The sequence below is a fragment of the Nymphalis io genome, chromosome 8 (assembly GCF_905147045.1).
Source record: "Nymphalis io chromosome 8, ilAglIoxx1.1, whole genome shotgun sequence".
NCBI classification, from domain to species: domain Eukaryota; kingdom Metazoa; phylum Arthropoda; class Insecta; order Lepidoptera; family Nymphalidae; genus Nymphalis; species Nymphalis io.
The window spans coordinates 8559065-8583309 of NC_065895.1; the positions used below are offsets into that span (position 1 = coordinate 8559065).

The 24245-nt window shown below is 32.7% G+C and overlaps 1 protein-coding gene across 4 annotated transcripts in view; it reads left to right on the plus strand.

The window, feature by feature from the left end:
- Window positions 1-22805, plus strand: part of LOC126770034 (transcription factor Sp9) — an 80930-nt gene extending 58125 nt beyond the window's left edge. For all 4 annotated transcript variants that reach the window (XM_050489168.1, XM_050489171.1, XM_050489169.1 and 1 more), the window contains one exon: window positions 20820-22805. In XM_050489168.1, coding sequence (XP_050345125.1) covers window positions 20820-21944 — 1125 coding nt within the window. In that variant the 3' untranslated portion in view covers window positions 21945-22805. The remainder of the gene's footprint in view (window positions 1-20819) is intronic.
- The last annotated feature ends 1440 nt before the right edge of the window (window positions 22806-24245 follow it).

Here is a 24245-nt window from a genome sequence, read left to right on the forward strand (position 1 = left end):
TTATCCCGTCGGTAGAAAATAATTGTTAAAATATATTGCGTAGGTAAATTAGTTATAATGGTTTTTATGTTACATATGTACCTATATTTTACATACCTACCTAATAAAATATATTGATAGATTGGTTTTTGGACTTATCAGCAAATAAGTTTACTTAATGTATTATTTTAATTAACAAAACCTATTGACTCGCATTAAATATCAAATAAAATAATATAAATTATAAAACTTACTTAAATTTATCAATACCAATAATTAAATTAAATAAATCAATAATTATAGATACCTATGTTTATTTGGTAAAAAAAGTGACATAAGTAAGTAACAAAACATTCTTACCAAAAAACGACATTATCTGTTCATATTTTTTTGCAAATTATTTTTTAGAAATACAATAAGGACTGTTTGTAGGTATAGGCTGGCTTTCTTTCCTACCTTACTAGGCAGGTACCTATTGTCTATATATATCTTAATTGTCTTAATGAAATAGTTCAATTAGGCTGAAATAAATCAGTCTTTTTCAAATTAAATTAGCAGATACGCGTCAGGAAAAAAAACACGTTGTCAAAATTATTAAAAAAACAGACACATGGAGCATTAGTAAAATGTCAACAAATTTGAAAATAGAATTTTCAAATTCACAAATAGCACACTCAATCAAGCACGTCAATCAGCAGAAAGTGGCATATTAGCGATTGTTCCCACCCTATCGGTCTTCCCTCGCCAAAATATTTGTCACCGTTAAAAGAACTTTGTGAAGTACAGTCGACAAGAAAATTACAGATTGTATGATTCTAATAGAGCTCGATACATTCACGTAGGGTTAGAAAATTAAGATTTATATTATAAAATTATTTTAATGTTAACCGATCTAAAGGTATTAATTCGGATATAAAAAGAAAAAAGAAGAGAAACATGATTTGTTCGTGAGAGAAAAAGAGAGAAAGATAGAAACAATATGATATTTTTATTATCTTTTCATTATTTTTTGTACCTACTTATGATAATCCGATAAACTTTTTGTATTCGGGATAACTTAAAGGATAAGTGTTCTGTATTAAGATGATTAAAAGGGATTACCTTGAAATCCGGGCCCTTACTTGTGAAAACACTAATTTGGAAACACCCTTTGGGTATCAGACACACTTAGAAATACAGCCAAGGGATGGAATAGTGTTTGTGGAATATGAGAAGGATATTTCTGCCTTTCAACACACACACGATACACACGTCGCCGCGGTCCACACGTGAAGGGAAGTACGTCATACGTCAAAATGAAACCATAGACAAGAAAAAACGTTGCCACTTATGTACTAACCTAAATACACTACACATTTATCGATTGAAATAAAATAAAAAAAATACATAAATAAATAGTTTTATTATTAGATGATCTTGTCATCCATTTTAATTTCCGCAAATGATGCCTTAGCCTCGTACGCATTCATACAATCATAAGCCAATGATGAATGATGATGATTGATTAAATTGCATTAATATAAATCATCAATCAATATCACAGCGTTTATTTTAAATTAGACGAAGCGTGTAAGTTCTCAACACTCACTCAAAAGTACACACTCAAAAGGTTCAACTTTGAAAAGGTTCAACCCTATACATAAGAAAAAGATAGCAATACGTTTAGTCATATCATATAAACTAATTCGTTTAGAGATCTATACAATGTCCGTTTATCAAATTTTTGTTTTTTCTTTCAATGACGTCATCACGTCACTTGGATTTTTTAAAGGAAAACAAAATTTATTAAGAGCAATCAATCTAAAAATTGATAAATTCTTCATTATTGTTGCTATTGCTAAAGTTAATATGTTATTGGCTATGTAATTTATTTATATAAAATCTGGCAACTGAAAAAAAAAAATTCCTCAGACTACTCTCGTTCGCCAACTGTTTACAGTGTAACATGTTATAATAAACTATATTTTGATACATTTATATTAGCATGATTTTTATCCCTTGTTTTGCTGTCTGTATCAATTGGATAACAATTTCTATTTGAAAGTCAGTATGCGGTTATTAGATTTATGAAGCGTTGAAACGAAGAACAATAAGGTATTGTTCTAACGATTTACAATTGAAAGTTATCTTTATATTACATTATTACAAATTTATTTGATAATTTCACGAACAATGAATGCTTTATTATCGTGGTCGATATTCATAGTTTCATCACTTTCATTGAATACGGGTTTATTTATTCGATTCATAATATTAAATCTTCATTTGAAACTTATTAGCGAGGGTTATTTAAAAAAAAAAACATATTTCAGTAGGTATGTCCATATATATATATGGGTGTGTGTGTAGTAGTGTCTTTTATATCTAAAAGCCTGTCCGGTAATTTTTTATACTTTTTATTTTAGTAATAACCTTAACATGTATAAAACACTTCATCTCAACACTAAGCCTCTACATCTGTCAAATATATTTTCAATTGTCATTTACATTGTACAACGCTGTTACCTACATGTCTATTATCCTTGTTTAATTAATCATAATAAATCAATCTCATATCGTCCTATAGTGGGTTTTAGACCTCTAAAATCCACTAAACAAATCAATCAATCAACAGCCAATCATTGTCCACTGCTGAACATAGGCCTCTCCCAAGGTGCGCCAAAGCTCCCTGTCCTCTGCCTTCCGCATCCAGTTGGTGCCCGCCACCTTTTTAAGGTCATCGGTCCACCTGGCTGGCTTTTATCGTATCTAAACAAATAGATACAATAAAAGACTATGAGTTTATTAATTAATTATTAAAAATCAACAAAACTAACAAAGTGTTAAGAATGTCACAGAAGTGCACATTGAACAGCTCTAATAAAATCAACATAGACTTAAGAATAACATTGAATCGACGAGGACACGTCGATACATCAAATCCATTATGCGTGTCTAATAGATTTTTTTGGCTCTGGCCCATTCACAGCGCTCACAGCGTGGAGCCCCGTCAATGGCCATTGTGGCATTGAGCCGAACCGACAGACAAACTTTTATTTGTAATGCCCCTAAATGGCTGTTGTCGGGATTAAGGTGCTTGATGCATTGTCGTTTCCAAGTGCCAGAAAACGACAAATCCGATGTGGTACAGTTACCTTTATATTAGCTTAAAGCGGCACAAAGGTTTTACGAGATCTGTCACTTTTGATAAGAGAGATACTTTTGTTGGTGAGATTAAACACTTCAAATATAGATTACGGTCATTTTGAGTGTTTGCGTTTGATGCACTTTAAAAGTGCTTTTAAAAATGTTCGCTTCGATATGTTGTTACCTATTTTACCAATTAAAGTAGGCTTAAATATTAATTCTGGAATTGTTTTGTATAATACTATAATTAACTGCTTAAATTAATATTCCTTATATAAAAGTCGGTAACTAGGCCAGGTATAGGTCATCGTGATTGAGGTGGATACCTACGACCCCCATCCCCATCTACCAGGAAAACTAGTGTCTTATCCAAACGAACTAATTTGAAATTATTAAAAAGATATTTTAATAAAACCTATTTAGTTATTTTAAGTAAGCAAAAGGAAATTATTGTAGCGCTCAATAATCATATTTTGTTATATCTAAGAAGGTATAACAATCATAATGCTGTAACAATACAAAGTACTATTATTAATGATAAAAAAGCTAGAGACCTGGTTTTGAAGTACCCCCCCCCCTCCTTAGAATAAAATCCTCGCTAGCTCAATCCAGGACTATGTTACAAAAAATATAGTTACTAAATCAATAAACAAGATGTTGACAGTCAATAAGAAGAGAAGGCAAAGAAATCATTAACACGTCATCCAAAATGATCTAATTAAAATATTTGTTTCATGAAGCAATTATGAAAATAATAAATCCGTTCCGAGGACGGTAGCGACGGCACCCCACCATATATCTTTTTTATCGTCGCAACGACGTGTTTAACCCGTTCATTGACAAAAGGTATTTAAATTAAGCTGTCGAGGAAATTATATTTACTGCTCAACGACATACCGACCAACCGTTAAATGCTCACGTGATTTTTGACGCTTTTAGATCAGTCGGTAGAATTTGAACTTGGAACACATTCGATTTAGTTTTCAGTTTAGCGCTACGATTTAGCTTAGCGGTATATGTATATACGTAGGTATATATAAACATTTCAATTTCTATTTCGTATCAAATCTTAGAGCAATCACTAGCTTTTTCAGCCAATACTAATTACTTATTTTAATTAATTTTTAGAATTAATTTATAAGAAATATTTAAAAGTATTTGTTTTGACTAGTAAAATTCGTATATATATTAAAATGTAGATTAAACATATTTTAGCCGTTAGTAAAATTTTCTTTAATCCAGTAAAGATAAATGAAGTGTTAATTAAATCTTCTCAGAGTTATTTATGCCAGCATCCGTCACCGAAACGTCAGACGCGCGACAAATTAAACAATGCGAGTGAGACACAATACGTAGAAAAAACATTGGATAATGATCCGCGAATCTGTCAAGATAAAGTGTTTTACGAAATTTATCGAGCAACTTGAATTCCTGTCGGTGGAAATAATTTTATACTCGAATTCGTCTGAGATTTCATTCAATTAAAATTTTAATTATCTGTGAAACTATTCTGATTATGAATTCAGATATTCATTTTTTATTTTTTATACAATAAAACACATGAACTTAAGTAGTCTCAACAGAACGGGCTCGACTAAAACAGCCCGTATAATTAAAAAGTATGAAACAAATTACAATACAATGACATATTTTTCCTTTTAAATCTTTTAGTTTTTTCTTAAAAACATTGCATTGTGCATTGCAGTGGAATTGCTTAATAAGTTTATAAGATATGTTGTACCGAGTTATCGTGCATTGTGTTGGTATATAGGTATATATGTAAACTCCTATGTGTTTGTATATAAAAGTCGTTATGTTTTATGGTTTACCATCTGCATAGTACGATGCGAACTTACTAAAATAATTCATATTTCGTAAAACATGTAACAACCTCAGACATAACACCAGAAGCTATTAGGTACTCCGCTACCATTTACAAGTAAAATATAGATATTAAAACTAATAAGGGTAAACTAAAATATGTTGTTTTCTTTTTATTTCAACACGTAGATATCTAGCTGAAAAGAAAGAGACAAAGCATAGTTTACTTTTGCGTTTAAAAAAAAAGATTTTAAATTGAAATAGCAAACAAATTCAGTTCTTATATCTTACAAGCAGAACCCAGTGAAACGTTGTCCTCCTCGTGTATACGCTATATACATTTTCATTGCGATCAATTGAACTGTAGAAAAGTTTATGTGCTGGAAATACATATATAGTGCTAACTTTCATGGTGCTCAAGCTTACGGTGTTGAAGTCTATGAATCTTGAATAGATATAACAACGTCCATTTTTACTTATAACTAAATAGCCCGTCCCAGCTTTGCATGGATAGTATAAGGTTCTACATAAAACGTAGGTACACATTGAATGTTTATCATTGTCATACAAACTGCTTTCGCTAACGTAACAAACGTCAAACTAAAGGTTCGTCACAATCGAAACAATGTATAGAAACGTATAGAGGACAATTAATATACGAGCCGGTTGGCGTGGTTGGTAGATACTTGCCTTTCACGCCGAAGGTTGTGGGTTCGATTCCCATCCAGAACAGACATTTGTGTGCATAAACATGTCTGTTTGTCCTGAGTCTGGATGTAATTATCTATATAAGTATATATTTACAAAAGAAAAGTAGTACATGTAGGGTTTCCATAGCACAAGCTTTGTATAAGCTTAATTTGGGATGACCCAGGATATTATTATTATTAATTAATATACAAACATGTGTTTTTATTTATAAACATAAATAAAGCTTTGACCACAAACTATCATACTCGTTTATAGACGGCACATTGCTTAGATGCATGTGAACTTTCCATGTTCCTTCTTATTATGTTACAATGGGTATTATTTTTTTAATCACAATTACTTCTTTTAAACATGCGTCTTTCATAATTTGCCTTGTTTAATTTACTTAACTATTACTAACAAAAAAACATAAAAGAAAATGTATATGTACAAGCTATTTAAAAGTCTGCATACTTCGTTTTAATGTGAAGCATAAGATTATAACAATGTGAAAACACACACAGACATGACTTGTACTACATTGTATTAAGCGTGAATATCGTTTGAACGTATGACATTGTGTCAGTAATTGTATTGGCTATAGAATGGACATAGTGTAATTTATTCAGGACATGTCTATTGCGGTTTAAAAGCGTAAAAACAGCTCAAACAGCTTGACCATACGGACGCTACGGTTTCCTGCGTTCGCCACAAATGACCTTTTAAAATACCCGGCTATACATATTAATGACTCATGAATCGATGATATTGATGGCAAATTGTGTCATATAATTATTAAGATTGGTAACAGCTGACTGCTTTAACAGTGAAAGGTGCTGGATATAATATCACTATTAGCATACTAAATAATGATTGTTACACACGTCAAGAAAATGATATGAAATTTAACGTAAGTACTTAGATAATAATTCAAGTATCCTTATATTCTGAAATAATGGTATTCCTTATTGATGACTTTATTTGTGAGTTGAGTCGTCATTAAATGTCATTTAAGAATATAACATTATACAAAAACTAGACACGCGTTTTGTTCTTACAATTTGAATTTCTAATCTGAAACTATATTGTATACAAATATAATAAAATTTATGTCATCTAATCAATCCGATATCTATATTCTTGTAATCATTATTTGATTAAAAAAAAAATAAAAATATAGCGGCTTAGTTAGGTATAAACGTTGTTTAGCGAGTGATTACTTAAGCAATGCCGTGTCTTCTTCTTTCGAATGATGCATCAATAATGAAAGAAAAGAACAGCTAAGTAACGTTTTTACTTAAGGACAATTTTTTTATCACTTATATAGCAGAAATTTAGTGTATAAATAATAAAAATGAATCTAAATGGCATTGATTTAAGATTCAAATTTCAATAAACAGAATAAGTAGTACGTATAGCAAATCGGTTAAACATAGGACTTGGCAACGAAAGGTGATAGTTAGGTATTTAAATTCTTGCAATTTTCACACTGTAATAAATTTCTCGAGTTAAACAAATATAAAATATACGTACAGATGACAAAGAATGCCAATGAAGTTGGGAATCGTTAAAAAGACATTACTCAATTGGCCATTTCTAACTTATTACTTACTTGTTTTCACCCGCGGCTTCATCCGCATGTTAGAGCAGGTCTCCGTTACAAAAAGTAGCCTTTGTCCTTCCTCGGAATTCAAATTTGTTTCATACCAAATTTCATCAAATTCGGTTCAGAGGTTTAGCCGTGAAAGCGTTACAGACAACAAGATAGACAGAATTACTTTTGCATTTATAATATTAATATAGACTGCCTAGTATGTTTCTTGCGAATAAAACATAATTAGGTAGAAATTAGACACCCGCTATTTTTATTTTATACCGATAAATGGATACTAAAACGCCGCCTCTCCTTGGCGATGGCCTATGGTTTGCTCTTTATGCTTTCGTTTCGCAGCGTAAAGTTACATAGCCACCTTACTAAACAAATGCTATGTTCAACTCAAAAAGAGTTCTTGAAATCGAACTTATAGTTGCTGAGATTGGCGTCTTCAAAAATAATAAATTCTGAAACACTTACAAATTATTAAAAAAAAAAAAAAGTGTTTTACTGGAGTACAGTAGAATCAGACTATGAAAATAAATAAGACAATATCTTGAAATTTATGTTACGTTTACAATTAGAATAATATTTTATACAATACAATAATTATTAACATATATATTATTTATATATAAACGTGTGAACGAACTAACTTATTACACGGTAGAGAGGCAAGGTGTTACCGAGCCGGTCAATTTCACACAAATATGATTCACTGTTTATAAACTATAGTCAATCATTAGTCTGCGAATAAATATTAAAGTTACTTGAACATGTCGGTATACCGTCATGTTTAACTTAAGTTTTTACTGCTCCATATCATGAAATATGCAACAACCATAATTGTATTGCTTTCAATTATAATTTTCTTTCGTAAAATATACATCCGGTATAAATAAAATGGGTTGTGTAACTAAAAAAAAAAGCCGAGATGGCCCAGTGGTAAGAACGCGTGAATCTTAACCGATGATCGTGGGTTCAAACCCGGGCAAGCACCACTGAATTTTCATGTGCTTAATTTGTGATTATAATTCATCTCGTGCTTTACGGTGAAGGAAAACATCGTGAGGAAACCTGCATGTGTCTAATTTCACTGAAATTCTGCCACATGTGTAGTCCACCAACCCGCATTGGAGCAGCGTGGTGGAATAAGCTCTAAACCTTCTCCTCAAAATGAGGAGAGGAGGCCTTTAGCCCAGCAGTGGGACATTCACATGCTGTTTCGGAACTAAAAAAATATTTAATATAATAATAAAATTACCATTATAACAAGCTTTTATTTAACTTCACCTGTTGGTGTTTGTGATAAATCTTTTGACTGAATTTAAGATCACATGCTTTCTGTACTGGTGATACAACCCAGTATTGGGAAAAATATTTCTTTTAATATACAGATTAAATAAAACATTGTTTTCAAAATACTTCAATATGAAAATGTATTTTAAATACATACTCCATCTGCTAAAAGATCTTCAATTTCAAAAAGTCTGATAGCACCTTGGATCCTTAAAGTGCCTGATTCGGTCATCATTAATGTCATCAGAATGGGCTGTAGTCGGCTTCTGTGTTTATAGGTAAAATTCCATTGGTATAGAAATGTAGACCTATAGTCTGAAATGTTGAAAGGCGATTATCGCTTGACAGAACTCGTAGGGTATTTGCAACTCATTGCATTAGCCGGGCTTGTTAGTGGCGCGGTGCGGGCAGCGGTAATGAAGGTAAGATGCAAGTCATGAGGGTAGAGGCGCCGCGCCGTCATCGCGCCCTGTCAATACGTGATGCCTCGACAGCGGAGAAGGTTATTTTCAAAGACGCACCACTAATTAATACCCACTAGTCTATAAAAAGTGAAGGAGCGGTAACTTCTTTGTTCTACTGTCGACGCGGTCTACCAATACGGTTGCCCATTTGTGTCGATGACGTATGGACGCGGATGTTTCATCAGGGGCTGAGGGTAATTTATTTATTTAACCAACGAAATACATACGAGGAAAAGTTACATTACAAGTCCTGTAGGCAAATGAAAATGAATACTTTATATTAATCATACTACTAAAAAAATTAAAAAAATATAAGTTTATGACGAGTAAAACATTTTTTGTTTAACAACCCCGTTTCAAATGTCGCTAACAGCGTCAAGACATCAATTAATTTAGCACGTTGTACACAAAAGAAAGGCCGAGGACCCCCGCGGGCGCCGCCCGCCGCGTCCCCGTCACTCGAACTAATCTGGCTTATCAAATAACCGTAACGGATTCGATATAAACCGTCTAATAGTGACTCGTATATTTAGATATTATCCAACTTTGTTCTATTTCGCAACGCTATCACTGCGAATATAAAATATTTGGTTGATGCCAATTTCTTTCAATTTATTATTAAAAAAAACAAATGTATGTTCCAAAATATAGTCAATATGAGATCTTGGCATTTAATATCAGCCTAATCATTAATTTTACTAAGCTTTATTTTCGGAGTAAAATTGCTTAGAACAGCTGACGAATATATCTACTTTATTTGCTTCGATGTGGCGCGGCGGTTAGCGTGACGCCACGCCGATTATTAATTACGAATCCCATTCCATTATTTTTATTACAAAATATGATTAGATCACTTGATAACAAGCCGTAATATTTTTCAAGACTTTATATTATAAATAAAAAAATATTTCTTCAGAACGGATTTCCACGTCTAAGATAAGCATGCGTTTTTCCGGCTAGCTGTAATTTTCATTTTATCACCTATAATGCAATCCTTATTATTTAATTTATCAAAAAGACGTATGGCAACCACTAGACCACTACGCTACTTTAAAAACTATCTCCTAATAATTCTGTTTATTTATCTGTATTTCGAGGAAAATATTAAAACTGTTTAATAAGAAATAAGTCTGACATATAACATAGACAAATAAACCAATTTAATTGTCACAATTTGTTAAATCATAAAAAAAGTTAATCTTACAGTAACAATATACAAAACTAATTAAAATAATAATTGGGTTAATCTGATATGCATACACATATATTAAAAAATTAATGCTTGTCTTTGTTCGCATTTTACGCGTTCACGCATCGTTCATCTGATTGAGTTAAAACTTTGTACAGTTATTGTTGGCATTTACGTGAAGATTTCTGGTCTAATCTAGTGGAATAGGTACTATGAATATACAATAGATGGCGCGTAACTGTATCAGTTTTTTTTTTATAATGAATTAGATTTGAACAAACCTTGGCTGCGCGACAAAACCATTCTGTACAAAATATTTCCAAATTATATACATAAACCTTTTATTGCCTTTGTTTTATACTATTTATAGACTTATGTTTTACGAGTGTTAGGATTTTTTTGGTTCTTACAATAGATTATTTACATTGACCGACTGAACTAAATAAATATAAATCAAAATTAAAATCGGCTACTGTAAAAATCATGTCCGATTGGATTGGTGACAAGAATACCAACAGCATTTCCTCTTTGAAAGTATATTTAAGACAAACATTTTTATTTCATAGATTTATTTTATGTATGTTAAAGTAATAACTTTGAAAGGATCCCATAAATCCGCAACAACACCGAACTGTAAAACCATTGCACACGACCCATTATGTCCATTATAAGTACTATCGGAAATTGCAACTATCAACTGTAGCATCCGGCTTTTAACTGTAAATTTTCCGTTGGCAATTTGTTATTGTGTAAGATTGACGGATTTAAATAAATAGCATTTCCCTTTGTTTGAGCTACTATTAACTTAACTTGCTTGTGCCATAAATCTTACTGACAAACTTACTGATTTATATAATTTTGTTAGAAAGAGATTTAATATTACAGTAACAGCCTGTTAATGTCCCACTGCTGGGCTAAGGCCTCCTCTCCCTTTTGAGGAGAAGGTTGTGGAGCTTATTCCATCACACTGCTCTGATTTAATATTATCTACATTTATTTATTTATAAAAATAATGAGAAAGTATGGATAAACAAATACACTATTTAACAAAACTAACAAATTGACATTTCAAATAAAACGATCTCAAATCCCAGATACTTAATATTAGAGGGTCGTAATGGTACCATTAGCTCCCTCCGCAAATATTTTATGCTCCTCTACGACGCAGACAAACCGCCATGAATACTCCACACTTCACTCGAGGGCTTTGAATCGCGCCTGCCATTAATGGTCACAGTGTTCACATTGTTGATCTCTGGAAGGGTCCTTAGTTAAATGATAGATGTTTAAAAATATTGAGTTTACGGTACGGGTTTCTTAGTAATTACGTCTTATGCACTCATTCATAATTATCTTTGAAGTATGACGAACTTATGGCTAGAATTGTGGTATCTGCGGTCACTTCATTCGGCACGTCCGATGTTACTCATTCATAACTGACCCAAGCCACAACTTGCCACTCGTAGTGGAATCATTACATGCAGTTTAGAACCACTTGTGGTTACAATTTAAGAGCATTTAAACGATAACAGCATCAAATTTAGCTTTAATAACTTTATATAGTGTAATGGTATTGATTTAATCGTGAACGTTTGCGATAAGAATGGAAACGAATGTTGTACTTAGGTGGTCGCGTGGCTTAGACCGCCCGCTGCGGCCAACACTGCGCTATGCTAATTCAATTGTGTTATGAGAGCGGATAGCGGCGAGCGATACCATCGACTCCGCCCGCATTATCATAATAATGCGCGAGTCACCTCGCAGACGCGCCTTGACGGTGTCGACATGCTCAATATCCGATATACAAACGATACATGACTACAGAATAAAATATGCACCGCAACATGTAAGCAATATCGATGTAAACCTTGTTAAAGCGAGTCGCCAGAAAATATAGTTTAAAGCGATCATGTTGAGTCACGGAAAGGCATCATCTAATCGATTCGCAGAAGTGTGAAAAGTGGCGAAAGCGGTTCTCATGGTGCTTCGCCCGCGGCTAGAGCCCCGATACTCACAGTTCTTGTCGACGATTACATTCATCTAGCGGGATGCAAATTGAATTATGGGACTTTTTGTGGCCTTTCATTGTTTAATATCACCGCTTTGTTCTTGAGCCGCTCTGTAAGTACGTGACGATCGAACACTCAGCGCCTTGTAATCGCTCGCTATCTTCTCTAACCCGCGCGCCGCAATTGTTCTGTTGCACTCTTGTTCGTGACGGCAAATTATAGTGTTTTATTTTATTACTTGCCTAATTATTGCTATTGTTACAAAGAGCTATGTTTTTCTTTAACCGACTTTATTACATTATTTTTGATATCAGAATATTATATCAGATTCGAACATCGTCTGTCCGACACGTATCGACTTCATCGACAAATCATTAAAATAAATAGAAGGAAGGTTAAAAACAAAGTTAATTAAGTATGCGTAAAAAAATATGCATTTATGAATTTTTATTATGTTGGAAGCAAGTTAATTGCTTAAAATTATAAGTCAGAACTGTACCACAATTATTGTGTCTATTGATGGTATTTAGACAACATATCATTGTCTTTGCCATTTTGTTTGGACCCTGAGGCTTTTAACACAGTAATTTGTCTCAAACTACAAAAAAACCGTTGCTTTAATTAAAAAGAAATTGTAAAAAATGCAATTATCTATACTTAAACATCAATTAATATAATAGACGTCATATGTTTTATTGTATTGCGTAAAATGTCATATTAAATACCTACATATCGTAGCGGTTTCCTTACATTTTACATAAGTTGATGACAAAGTTATATCTGTTCAGAAATTAAACAGCATATGTGTAAGTATAAGACATTAACCGAATAAATAAGTCGGAACTTACAATAGTTGCTGTGATGCCCACAGGCTACGTGTTCAAAAATATTTTATTCGTTTGTTTGTTTGTTTCTATCATAAATGAAGCTAATTATTATAATTTCTGTAAAAATTATTGGAATTATCTTGCTACCAAAAAATACGTGAATTTAAATGGAGTTTAACGATCTTTTCTTGGAACTGCAGAGACGCGGCCGAAGGCGATGTTGAACCGCACGCAATGTTGTAAGAATTATTTTGCAACAACCTTGAACTTATCTTCACTTTTAATATAAGGCCAATCGGTTTTGAAATAAATCATTTTTATAGTCTTTAATTAATCTGTATTTTTATTAGATAAAATACCTTTATACGCAGATATGAATTGACAACAAATTAATTTTAAAACTAGTTTGTTACAATTAATTCACAAACGTAGGAGTGTCGACTACTTCTTTAGACCTTTGTTAAACGTATATAATATTTATACAGTTACAGTACAGTTTTACTGTTAATGTTTCAGATTTATTTCAACCTTGTTTATGTATCCTTTCACTGTTTAATGTCAAATTTAAATAATATACTATTTTTACAATGTAACTAATATTCGTGAAGAGTATCGAGCAATGATATGATGTTACAGAACAAAGGGGCATGGAAGGGGATCCCTTGTTTCCATTTCGTCGCTCGTTTTTTACCGAGTGTCAAAACTGGTTTATCAAATTGGTGCTCCTATTATCTGCACTCCGCCGGTGAAGGTCGGCCGACACTTTAGAATTTTGGAGCAGATTCCATCACGCAAAACATTACTAGATGTTTTTTTTATAGTCAAGTATACAAATTAAAAATATATATATAAGTTAACTATAATTATCCAAAACTAAAAAAATCAGTAATATGTTTAAAAGATATCGCCTGAATCCTATTAGAAATTAGATATGACAGTTACATTAGGTGGAACAAACATTTTTCGTATTACAAATAGTACAATTTATGACGTCTGTTAAAACTAGTCTGGTGAGTGAAGGCGTGAAACCACGCTAGTTATAATGGTCATTAGACCGCTTCACGCGCCCACATGGCGGTCTCAAATTGTGCCGCAACAAATTATTTATTTAAATGGAAATTATCGACTTGTGACGTCCGCTTTTCACGCGCATGTGTGATTAATTCAAACGACATATGCGTCAGAGGGTCTAGTTTTTGTGTCAGGATTGAAAATGTCACGGTCTATTGACAATATTCAATTCTGACTTTGTTCTATTGCTATTTTTCATTTGCAATTTCCTTTAATATTCGATGTTAGTCGTTAATCAGACTTGTTCAACGTTTTAACTGCTTTAGTTCATGGATATTAACAAAAATATATATTTATCTTAAAATACAACTGAAACATACTTTTAAACTTGGATGCAGTTTTAAGACTTCTACCTATATATCTTCTCTAAGGATATAAGACAATTATCGAATACATATTTTATTAATCTAAGCTGTATCATTTAAATAGGAAATTCTGCAGTTCGTATTTCCTTTGAAAATAAAGACTACTCTTATTATTTGAATATTAATTTTAATATTAATTTGAATAAAACAAGTTTATAAATAAAACGTTAAATATTGTTATCAAATATATTATCCTCAAATAAATGTATTCTCGTAATAAGTCCGTACAACGACAGCATTTCACAGTCGCTCGCGTGTGATGTCGGTTAATGTGGAAATAATGTCTAGCAATCATTATCTTTTACCTAATCTCCAACTACAAGTTTTACAACGAATACTGTATAAAACTAAAATATTTTTCTGTTTATTTATAACTTTTTTATTTTCCGAGTATTATTGAGTCATGCAGTTATTTGTGTTATGTTGTTATATTACTATTAGCCATTTATATTGTCAGTTACCTTTTTATTATATATAAAAATGAACTATTTGTATAGGTCAGTTTTTTAATTATATCAGTAAATGTACTCCTTACATCTATTAGTATTATAAATACGATAAGTTCAGAATATTTGATTCTAATGAATTCTTGACCTAAGTTACTTGTCATTTGTAATCTTAGAACCGTTCCAAGTTGTAAAAACATGTTTTGCAATTGAAGTCGAAATTCTTCTGTTTCACCAACAAAACTAATCTCAACCCTTTTAGCGTCACTCTCTCGTCCCTATGTCAGTATGTGCCAAACTAATTATAAAAGATAATTCAAGAGCATTAAAAATGAAAGCTTTCGTTATGATAATTTTTTTGAAATTGAATTTACTTTTTTAAATTTTGAGCTGCTTTGTTGAAAATGAAATATAAGATAATCTTAAAGACACTTGACTGGCTTTGGTTACTTACTTATAGACTACTAGTTTCCGCCCGCGACTTCGCCTGCCTGTGAAAAGGGGTAGTGTTAGATGCCCTATGTTCTTTTCTATATCTCTAACATCGAAAAATTAACAAACACACTATCGCATTTATAATATTAGTAAGGAAGTAAGGATATTATCTACACAATTATATTCACTATACTATAATCTCTACATATTTTATAAGTGTCATTTTCTAAAACAGAGACAGCGACCTGAACTCTCATAGTTTGAACATTGCTCATCATCAAAAATACAAACAACACAATGCTTATCATACCGTTCTTGATGGTATAATCAATACATCCCCTTATGTGTCGAATTACCGGCGACGAAATTTCACCCCTTGCCTCATCCTTACTCGTAATTAGGCAGTTTATTATAGAAGAGCTTGGAATTACTTCGTAATTTGATGTCATATTCTAATTGGGTTGACATATTCTAACAGAATAATAAATAAATATCTAAGTCTTAAATAACATTATTACAATTTAGCTAACCTTAAAAATGTTTTAATTTTAGCAATCATGTAAAGAAATTACTTTACGAATTTATGTGTTTCATATTTCTTACAGCTCATTAACTTTATTTATTATTTATAAAACAAAAACAGCATATAAAAAAAAACTTTATACGTCAAAACCAACTAATTAATATGCAAGCTAAGTTTACATTTGTATTTTTTGCAAAGAAGTATTTGCTGATTAATGTAAAAAAAATATATAATTTAAGCTTGATAATAAAGAAAAAACACAGATAAATAACTTATGTTTATTCTATGTTTATCTTTAAACCATGTTTACCATATAATGTAAAAATAAAACAGTATTTTCTCATCGCTGCGTCGCGACAGTGGAACCTCGGAGCGCACAGCGTACGGTTTCACCCGGAATTAACTGGATAATACTATAATAGTGCAATTAGCCATCGGCAATTTGCTCTCGGATTATCGACATTGAATTATACTCGAGTTATTTTGTTATACGTTCAGATATCGAACGGGAGTCATAGTTGTTAGTACAAGATTATAAAATGCAACTATTTAATGCCAAGGAAAATTAATTCATTTAAATTGATTATTAAATATGCCATAGGTATCTCTTATATTAATTTTGAAAATGGAATTAAAAAGTATAAAACATCTTGACGTCGTCACATTGAAAAAAAATACAATAATTCAAACTTGCCATGTATGTAATACACAGATTATATAAACTAATATTTTAAAAATATCTTGTTCGTGTAATAAATATCCAATTCAAGTTCACTGTGAGCACTCGATTACTAGTATCATTATATTCAACGGCGTGTTGTCGAAAAAATATTAGGTCATAAGTATAGTTATGAATTTTATGAAATACAATTTCCTCTGTAACGACTTCACGATCATCTTAATAACACGTCGAGGGCTAAGCGTTTCGCTTGAATATTCATTTCGGTTCATCATAATTTTGGTAGATAATTTAAAATTATCCAATCTGAACCGCGCCAGCGTCGTATGTGCTCTGGTATATTTTTTTTCCTCAAAGTTATTTATTGCGTTAAGCTGTTATATGTTTTTGTGATAAATAAACACTGATTTATAATCGTAAGACGATTTTTTTTTCGTTTTATTGGAACATATAATATAATACGTAATAATAAATATAGTTTAAAAATTAGTAGTGTATTATATTTAGATATGTTAATCAAGAATAGATATGTGAATGTTATATTTGTTTTAACTTCGATGTGCTTATAATTTGATCTTGTGTTTGGTGGTGAATAAAAACACCGTCAGGGAATCTACGTTTATCGATTGAAATTCTGCTACATATGTCCGAGGCAGAGCAGTGTGTAAGAATAAGCTTCAAATCTGGAGTACCTAGGTCATTAAAATGAGAGTAAGCAAAGTAAAAAGGAAAGTAAACATCTCTCATCTCTTTCTTTTTTTCTTGATCGTATTAGTATAACAAAGCAACATGACATTAATGGAAACTGTAGGCCTTTATATAAAGGCCTACAGTTTCAGTATAAATAATATTATTTGACTGTGCACTAACTGTGCATAAGTACTATAGAAACAGAAGTATGTTTATCAAATAAAAATAAACAAGTAAAAATATTTTGAAGTAGCAACATTTTAGGTGACAATAAAAAGCTATATTGCTTTTTTGTAATATAATTAACTAAGACGAAGACAGTTCAATATATGTACCTCATGTTATATATTCATTCATGAAGAGCAAGATATAACACAAAATAAAAAAAAAGACCACATTACAAATAATTACAATGAAAACAATAATTATTTCGATCACCTAAAATAATATAATAGAAACAAAATGTCTTCAGTCGTTCAAAGTACTGTTATTATGTAGTTATAGAAGTATACAAATACGATATAGGATGTATTAAGTGCGCATTGATTAACTTAATAACTACCGTTTCTAGTTAATAGCGAAGCTTGCCCGCAATTTAGTAATTCGATTTATTGGCCTGTTTAAAACATCCGGCTACCTTTCAAGCCACATAGGTAATTTGCTTTATTATTTTTCTTATTAAACAACTGCAAGTTATATTTTATAATTGACTTAGCCAGTGACATAATATTGATAGATATTGTTAGAACTATCTTACCACTCCACCACTCTACCTACGTACCAATATTCATTCGAATTCATCCAGCAGTTTCGAAGAAATGTGTGACAAATTCTACAAAAAATATGATTACGCTTACAATATTTCGCGATATTATTATTGTATAGCGATCTTGAAAGTCTCAGGTTCTATATGTATTTATATATATTTTAATAATTAAACTTAAAAAAAAAATCAAACCATTCATAAGACTGTCAGTAAAAAAACCCACTCAGCTCCACCACGTATCGTTCTCCGAGAGGCACATTATATTTGACCGGCTTACCTGTTCCGATACTACAATTTCGTGCTCACGTAAGATGATTTCGTTTTATTCCGGCTCGTGTTTTTTATGACAATGATCTCCGTCATTTTTGACAAGGAAAAGGCCATCAAGTTCGTAATGCGACGTATGGCGCCGGAGTGTCGGCTCGGCCTCATCTACGCTTTGATCCAATCTGTGGTTAGTTGAGTCAGTTGACGACCAATTACCTATATCATTCTGGTCGACCCGCGCCCAAATGGAGCATAATCTCTAGCGTAATTATGACTTCAGTCATCTCACTGCTCACATCGATTCGACGCATACGCATATTATCTAGAACGATGTGAATCGTGTTAACTTGATATATTGTGTACATAATATGCTAGTTTACTTAACATAGAATATTATTTACTTGAGAAGTTTTAATGTTGCCATGTTATTCGTGAGTCTCATAATAAATGATAACTGAATTAATATATGATGATCTTTTCAAAAATCAAAAATAAAATAAAGAAAACAAAAGTTTTACATTAACAATTAATGGTTTAGTTCTAAGTTTTATTGCTTTTTTTACTTCTCAAAGTTTAATATTGAACACTTTTGAATTTAAATTTAAGTAATAAGTATATATATTGTTTGTATACCTACCTACACCATTCGTTCATTGCGTTCACTAATTTAAATATACATAACAACAATACAAAATCATTTTATACAATTATGTTGCATTTATAGCGCTGAGCACTGAGCAGGTCCAGTGGATAGGTATCGTAGACCTTAACTGAAGATCGTGGGATCTAACCCAGCAAACACCACTGGTCATCGTTCAAAAATTATATATATATCGGCGGTAACTCTGCGTGAGGAAATCAACATATTATGTTAGATATTATTCTGTGATTTTCATAAATATCTATATTCACCGACTTGCATTGGAGCAGCGTGGTGGCACTCACTCTTCTTTTCCCAGCATTTACGGCATTTACGGATGAATGCTATGATGCTACGGATGAATGTAATATGCTATACCTAATTTGAATGATTTGACAACTATTTGTTGTCACTAAGTTAAGTCTGTAGTAAATATCTCTCTACTAAGTAGATGGAAATGATTAATTACATATATATAAGCTGTATTAAACCCCAATTTTAGTATCAATTTTTGTGTAATTTTGCTCTTTGAATGTACCTATAGCATTTTCATTATTACCTAGCATATATGCTAGCATATATACAGCTATAGAGACAGCTATAAAGACAGCCATCGCTTAAATTTGTTCTACACAAAGACGGCATAATGACCATTAGGCCATTAAGTACAAGATGTTTAGCTATGATGCTATGATAATTAAAACGTCCATTATTCTAAAAAAAAGTAATATTTTCAAATAAACTTTGTGTTGTAGTTATAGGAGTGGAAACATGCGAATATAATCAATAGACTGCGTTTATAATTGAGCTATTTATGCTACATAAATAAATCAATACGCTGCCATTCACGTCCAAAATATTTATGTTCTGGAAAATGAAATAACCGTTTATTCAGAAGCTTGATTTAGACTAGTTGTATTTGAATAAACAATTTCACAGTTCTAAGGCTGTGTCTCTGGAGTTTATAATTTAGATTAGTAAATATGTATTTTTTTTCTTAAAAACAAACATTTTTCGATTATAACAAATATATCTAATATTCTTGATATGTATTCATCTTACTGCTTAATACGGTATGGTTGGTGTAATTGATTGAACTTATATAGATGCATCATATGCTGTATAAAAATATATAAATAAAAATATAGTTGTGGAAATAATTGTCCATATAGGTACCACCATAGGAAGTAAGGTGTAATTTAAATTGTGATTAAATTTACAGATTGACTTATGAAAGAATCTAAAGTGTTTTCAAATCTATTCTGTAGTGCTGCTGATTTCTATGTGTAGTCTAGAATTCGATCGAGTTCAGCAGTTGTAAATCCGCGCACATTGCGGCGACAGCTGCGCCAATCACAATGTAATGGGCGTGGTCCCGCGCCCCGTCCCGGCGACTCGTGATCCCCGGATTATATTATTGCGTACAATGAAGCTTTTTTATCGAGCCTTTGTCTCATATTAGGGTGAAATATCCGGTCGGATGTTTCTTCTCCGTTCATTTTATTGTACGCGAAATGAATACCGACGAAAGGATTGTTCGTGATTTACGCATACATTTCTGTCTCTTCGTACTGGCGCCCTTGCTTAGGAGAGTAATAAAATAAAACCAATGCATTATAATAAGATTGGGACCGAAGTAATACCGACCGCAGCAGACAGCATTTATTAATTACGACGTCCCGCGGCGTCGAGCGGTAGCGGTCGGGAGCTGTCACCGCTCTGCCTAATTGTAAATACGCTACCTATAAACTCCTCACAATTTATTTATATTGTTTTTAAGCGCCTCGGGCTCGACCTGAACACCACTGTATTAGTTCCCATATATATTAGACTATAAATCAGACACGGACGATTCCCACGGTCTCAAAGTCGTTCCTTAATTAAACCTCAATAAAATGTTCATTCGAAGATATTAATTATTCATTGTCTATCTTTGCAGGAGCACCCGAGTCTACGCGGCACGCCTTTGGCGATGCTTGCAGCTCAGTGTAACAAGCTTTCAAGTAAATCGCCTCCACCTTTAGCCGATGCTGCCGTCGGCAAAGGTTTTCATCCATGGAAGAAAAGTCCTGGCACCCACTCGCCGCCTGGCGCTGGTATCGCACCGCGGTCCCAAGCCCAGGCCTGTGCACCGTATGCACGGGCACCCACGTCGTGCGCTGCGGCACCCTCATATGGCAATGAGCTCTACTTTCCGTCCTCGGGTGATCAATTACTCGGAAAGAGTGAATCAAGTGCAAGCCTCGGTTCTATGTATTCTAGACACCCCTATGAATCTTGGCCATTCAATGTTGGAAGCGGTGGTAGCAGTGGTGCATTGAAGGCAGCAGAAATGGGGGGAGTTGGTGCTGTTGGCAGTACGTGGTGGGATGTACATAGTGGATGGCTAGACGTTGGAGGGCAGATGGCTAATTATGCCGGTCAAGATTATTCTCAACTTACACATTCGCTGTCCGGTGGAGCACACTTATTGCCTCCAGCGCCTCATCTATTGCAAGACGCTTACAAGTCGGTGTTGCCCACACAAGGATCATTCGGTCTCCACGCTCCGGGTTCCCCTGCACCACCGGCCCAAGCACCATCACCCCGATCACAAAGGCGGTATGCTGGTCGAGCTACGTGTGACTGCCCCAACTGCCAAGAAGCCGAACGTCTCGGTCCTGCGGGGGCACATCTACGTAAGAAAAACATACACAGTTGCCACATACCAGGATGTGGCAAAGTTTATGGTAAAACATCCCACTTAAAAGCTCATTTACGCTGGCATACCGGTGAGAGACCGTTCGTTTGCAATTGGCTATTCTGCGGCAAAAGATTTACACGCTCTGATGAGTTGCAACGACACCTAAGAACGCACACCGGCGAAAAGAGGTTCGCATGTCCGGTATGCAATAAACGTTTTATGCGTTCAGACCATCTCGCAAAGCACGTGAAAACGCACAACGGTGGCAAAAAAGGTAGCTCTGAATCTTGTTCAGACTCAGAAGAGAACAGTCAGGGTGAGACCGGTGGCGGTCGGTCTCCTGAACATCCGTTAGACGTCAAGCCGGGGGCGCTAGTGTGACGGGGGGGCGCGGCGCTCGCAGTGCCGCACCACGCCTCAACGCTCCTGTGATACCGCTGCCGCGAGAACATGACGCCGCCGCTCTCGTCTGTACGTGTACATAGCACATATCAAGCAATGTATATTAAAGTGAATTTGTAACAAAAGTAAAAGACTCGGCAGTATGTCGATGCCTTAACACTGTATGTGTTTGTGGTGAGACTTGAAAGTGTACAGTATAGATATTATTAAATATTATCTATTACATAATAACTAAATATTATATAGTAAATTAGATTAAGTAGAATCACACTCTTAGTCCAAAATCGCAGTTGTAATTTATTTCATAAATTGTTTTTATTGTAAAGATATATCTATAATAATTACCTCAACAAATGACATTAGAAAAAATAAACATAATATTTATTTATCATTTGTTTTACATACAGTAAAAGTTTTAATTTATATGTAATATCAATATCGCAGTAAGATTTTTATGAATGAGAAACGGAAAGCGTAAGAAATATACAAACTAAAATAACGTTAGTTCATATTTGTGGATAATTGTAATAATAGTAGAAAATTTTTAATTGATTGATAAGTTTCGATAAAGAAGGAAGCGAAAGATTTATTCAACGATATGTACTTAGTTCTTTATTTTTTTTGCAATCGATATTATTACGAATCAATGTCCAACGACTCAAAACGATGTAACTGGTTTGTGAATGTGAAACTAATACAAAACTTCGGTCTGTAATAAAAATGCTATTCCAGTAACTTAGTTTTATGTGTAAATTAATGTTTGTTATAATATGTACAAAATTGTGCGAATAAAATTGCCTGATTTGATTTTATAAAAATTGAATATATTTTCCGAGTGGATGTTTGCATTTTTATTTATTAACACATCTTTATTTTAAACTTGAATGTAAAAGTTAAAATCATTAAATTTTAATTACTTTAAAGAAATCGTAAATCATTTTTTTAAAATGGAATAAAAATACTTAGTAGGTACCTTTTTATATTATATATTTATTAATGATAAAAACTATTGAACAAACAAATTCAATTGATGTTTAAAAAAAATTAAAGAATCATGTTATACATAAAATATAAAATAAATCAATAAATTATAAAATATATCCATATTTTTCCATGAACTCGATAATTTTAAAATAAATATATACTTGTGAAATTAATTATTTATTAAATATTTTTGTAGAGTTCAGTGGCTTATTTTATTTTTAGTTTAGGTAATTAGCTTAATCATGTCTGATTTCCTTTTTGAATGAAATATCATGTTTTGTCAAGCAGACAAATGAAGTTTTTGGGCATAAATAAAATGCAATTAGTATAAAAGTAATTTATTTAAATAAATAAACTACCAAATCAAAATTAAATACTCTTTATTCAAGTAGATTCTTATAAATACTTTAGAAGCATCATGTTACAAAAATTATAGTATCAATTAACATTCGAACCAATTTAAAAATTAAATTACATTACTTCGAATCTGAAAATAATTACTCGGGCAATAAAATTTATAATACTAATAATATGAGAAATAAATTTTAATTATTCTCCTACATTTTTAAACAGAAACTGCAACATATTACATAATTATAAAACGTGGCTGAATATAGGTCCATTCAGTGCTGACTAGGAAAAAACGGAAGAGATACGTGTCTAATAAAGTTTTATTATCCTTCAGACTTTCGAGCTCGCCGTACGTAAGTATATTGTACTTATCAGTTCACTTGTTACCATTAACTAAAATATTTCATCAATTAATATTGAAAAAAATAAGATTTTGTTTTATTCCATAAAATAGTACACTTACATAATATATTCTACATTTTACTAAAATCCTCTCAAGCTTATCCAGGCCCGGACTTAAAGATCCAAGGCTCCTATGCACTTTGATATTTGGGGCTCCCCGATTCCGAAACAGTAAGAGTAAAATTATACTATTTTTTGTTGGGGCCTCTCCGCTGTCCGGGCTCCTAGGCCGGTCCCTTGTAAACTTAATTATAAATCCGGGGCCCGTTAATTAGTTATCCCATTTATAATTTTAGCAAAACAAAAGTTCGAAAGCACATTAATTATGAATGAGACTTCAGCACAGCTCTATCCTGTAAGAACACACTTTGTAGCTCATTTGTGAAAGTTGAAAACAAACTTACGCTTATTATGATGCGCGTATCCTTTAAATGTTAATATAATTGTTATAGAGGTCAATGTCGCATATCTCATTCTTTCTGACATTTCACGACTGTGTTCTCCGATAATTTTCAAGTTTATTCCATGAATATTTTGCAAGAG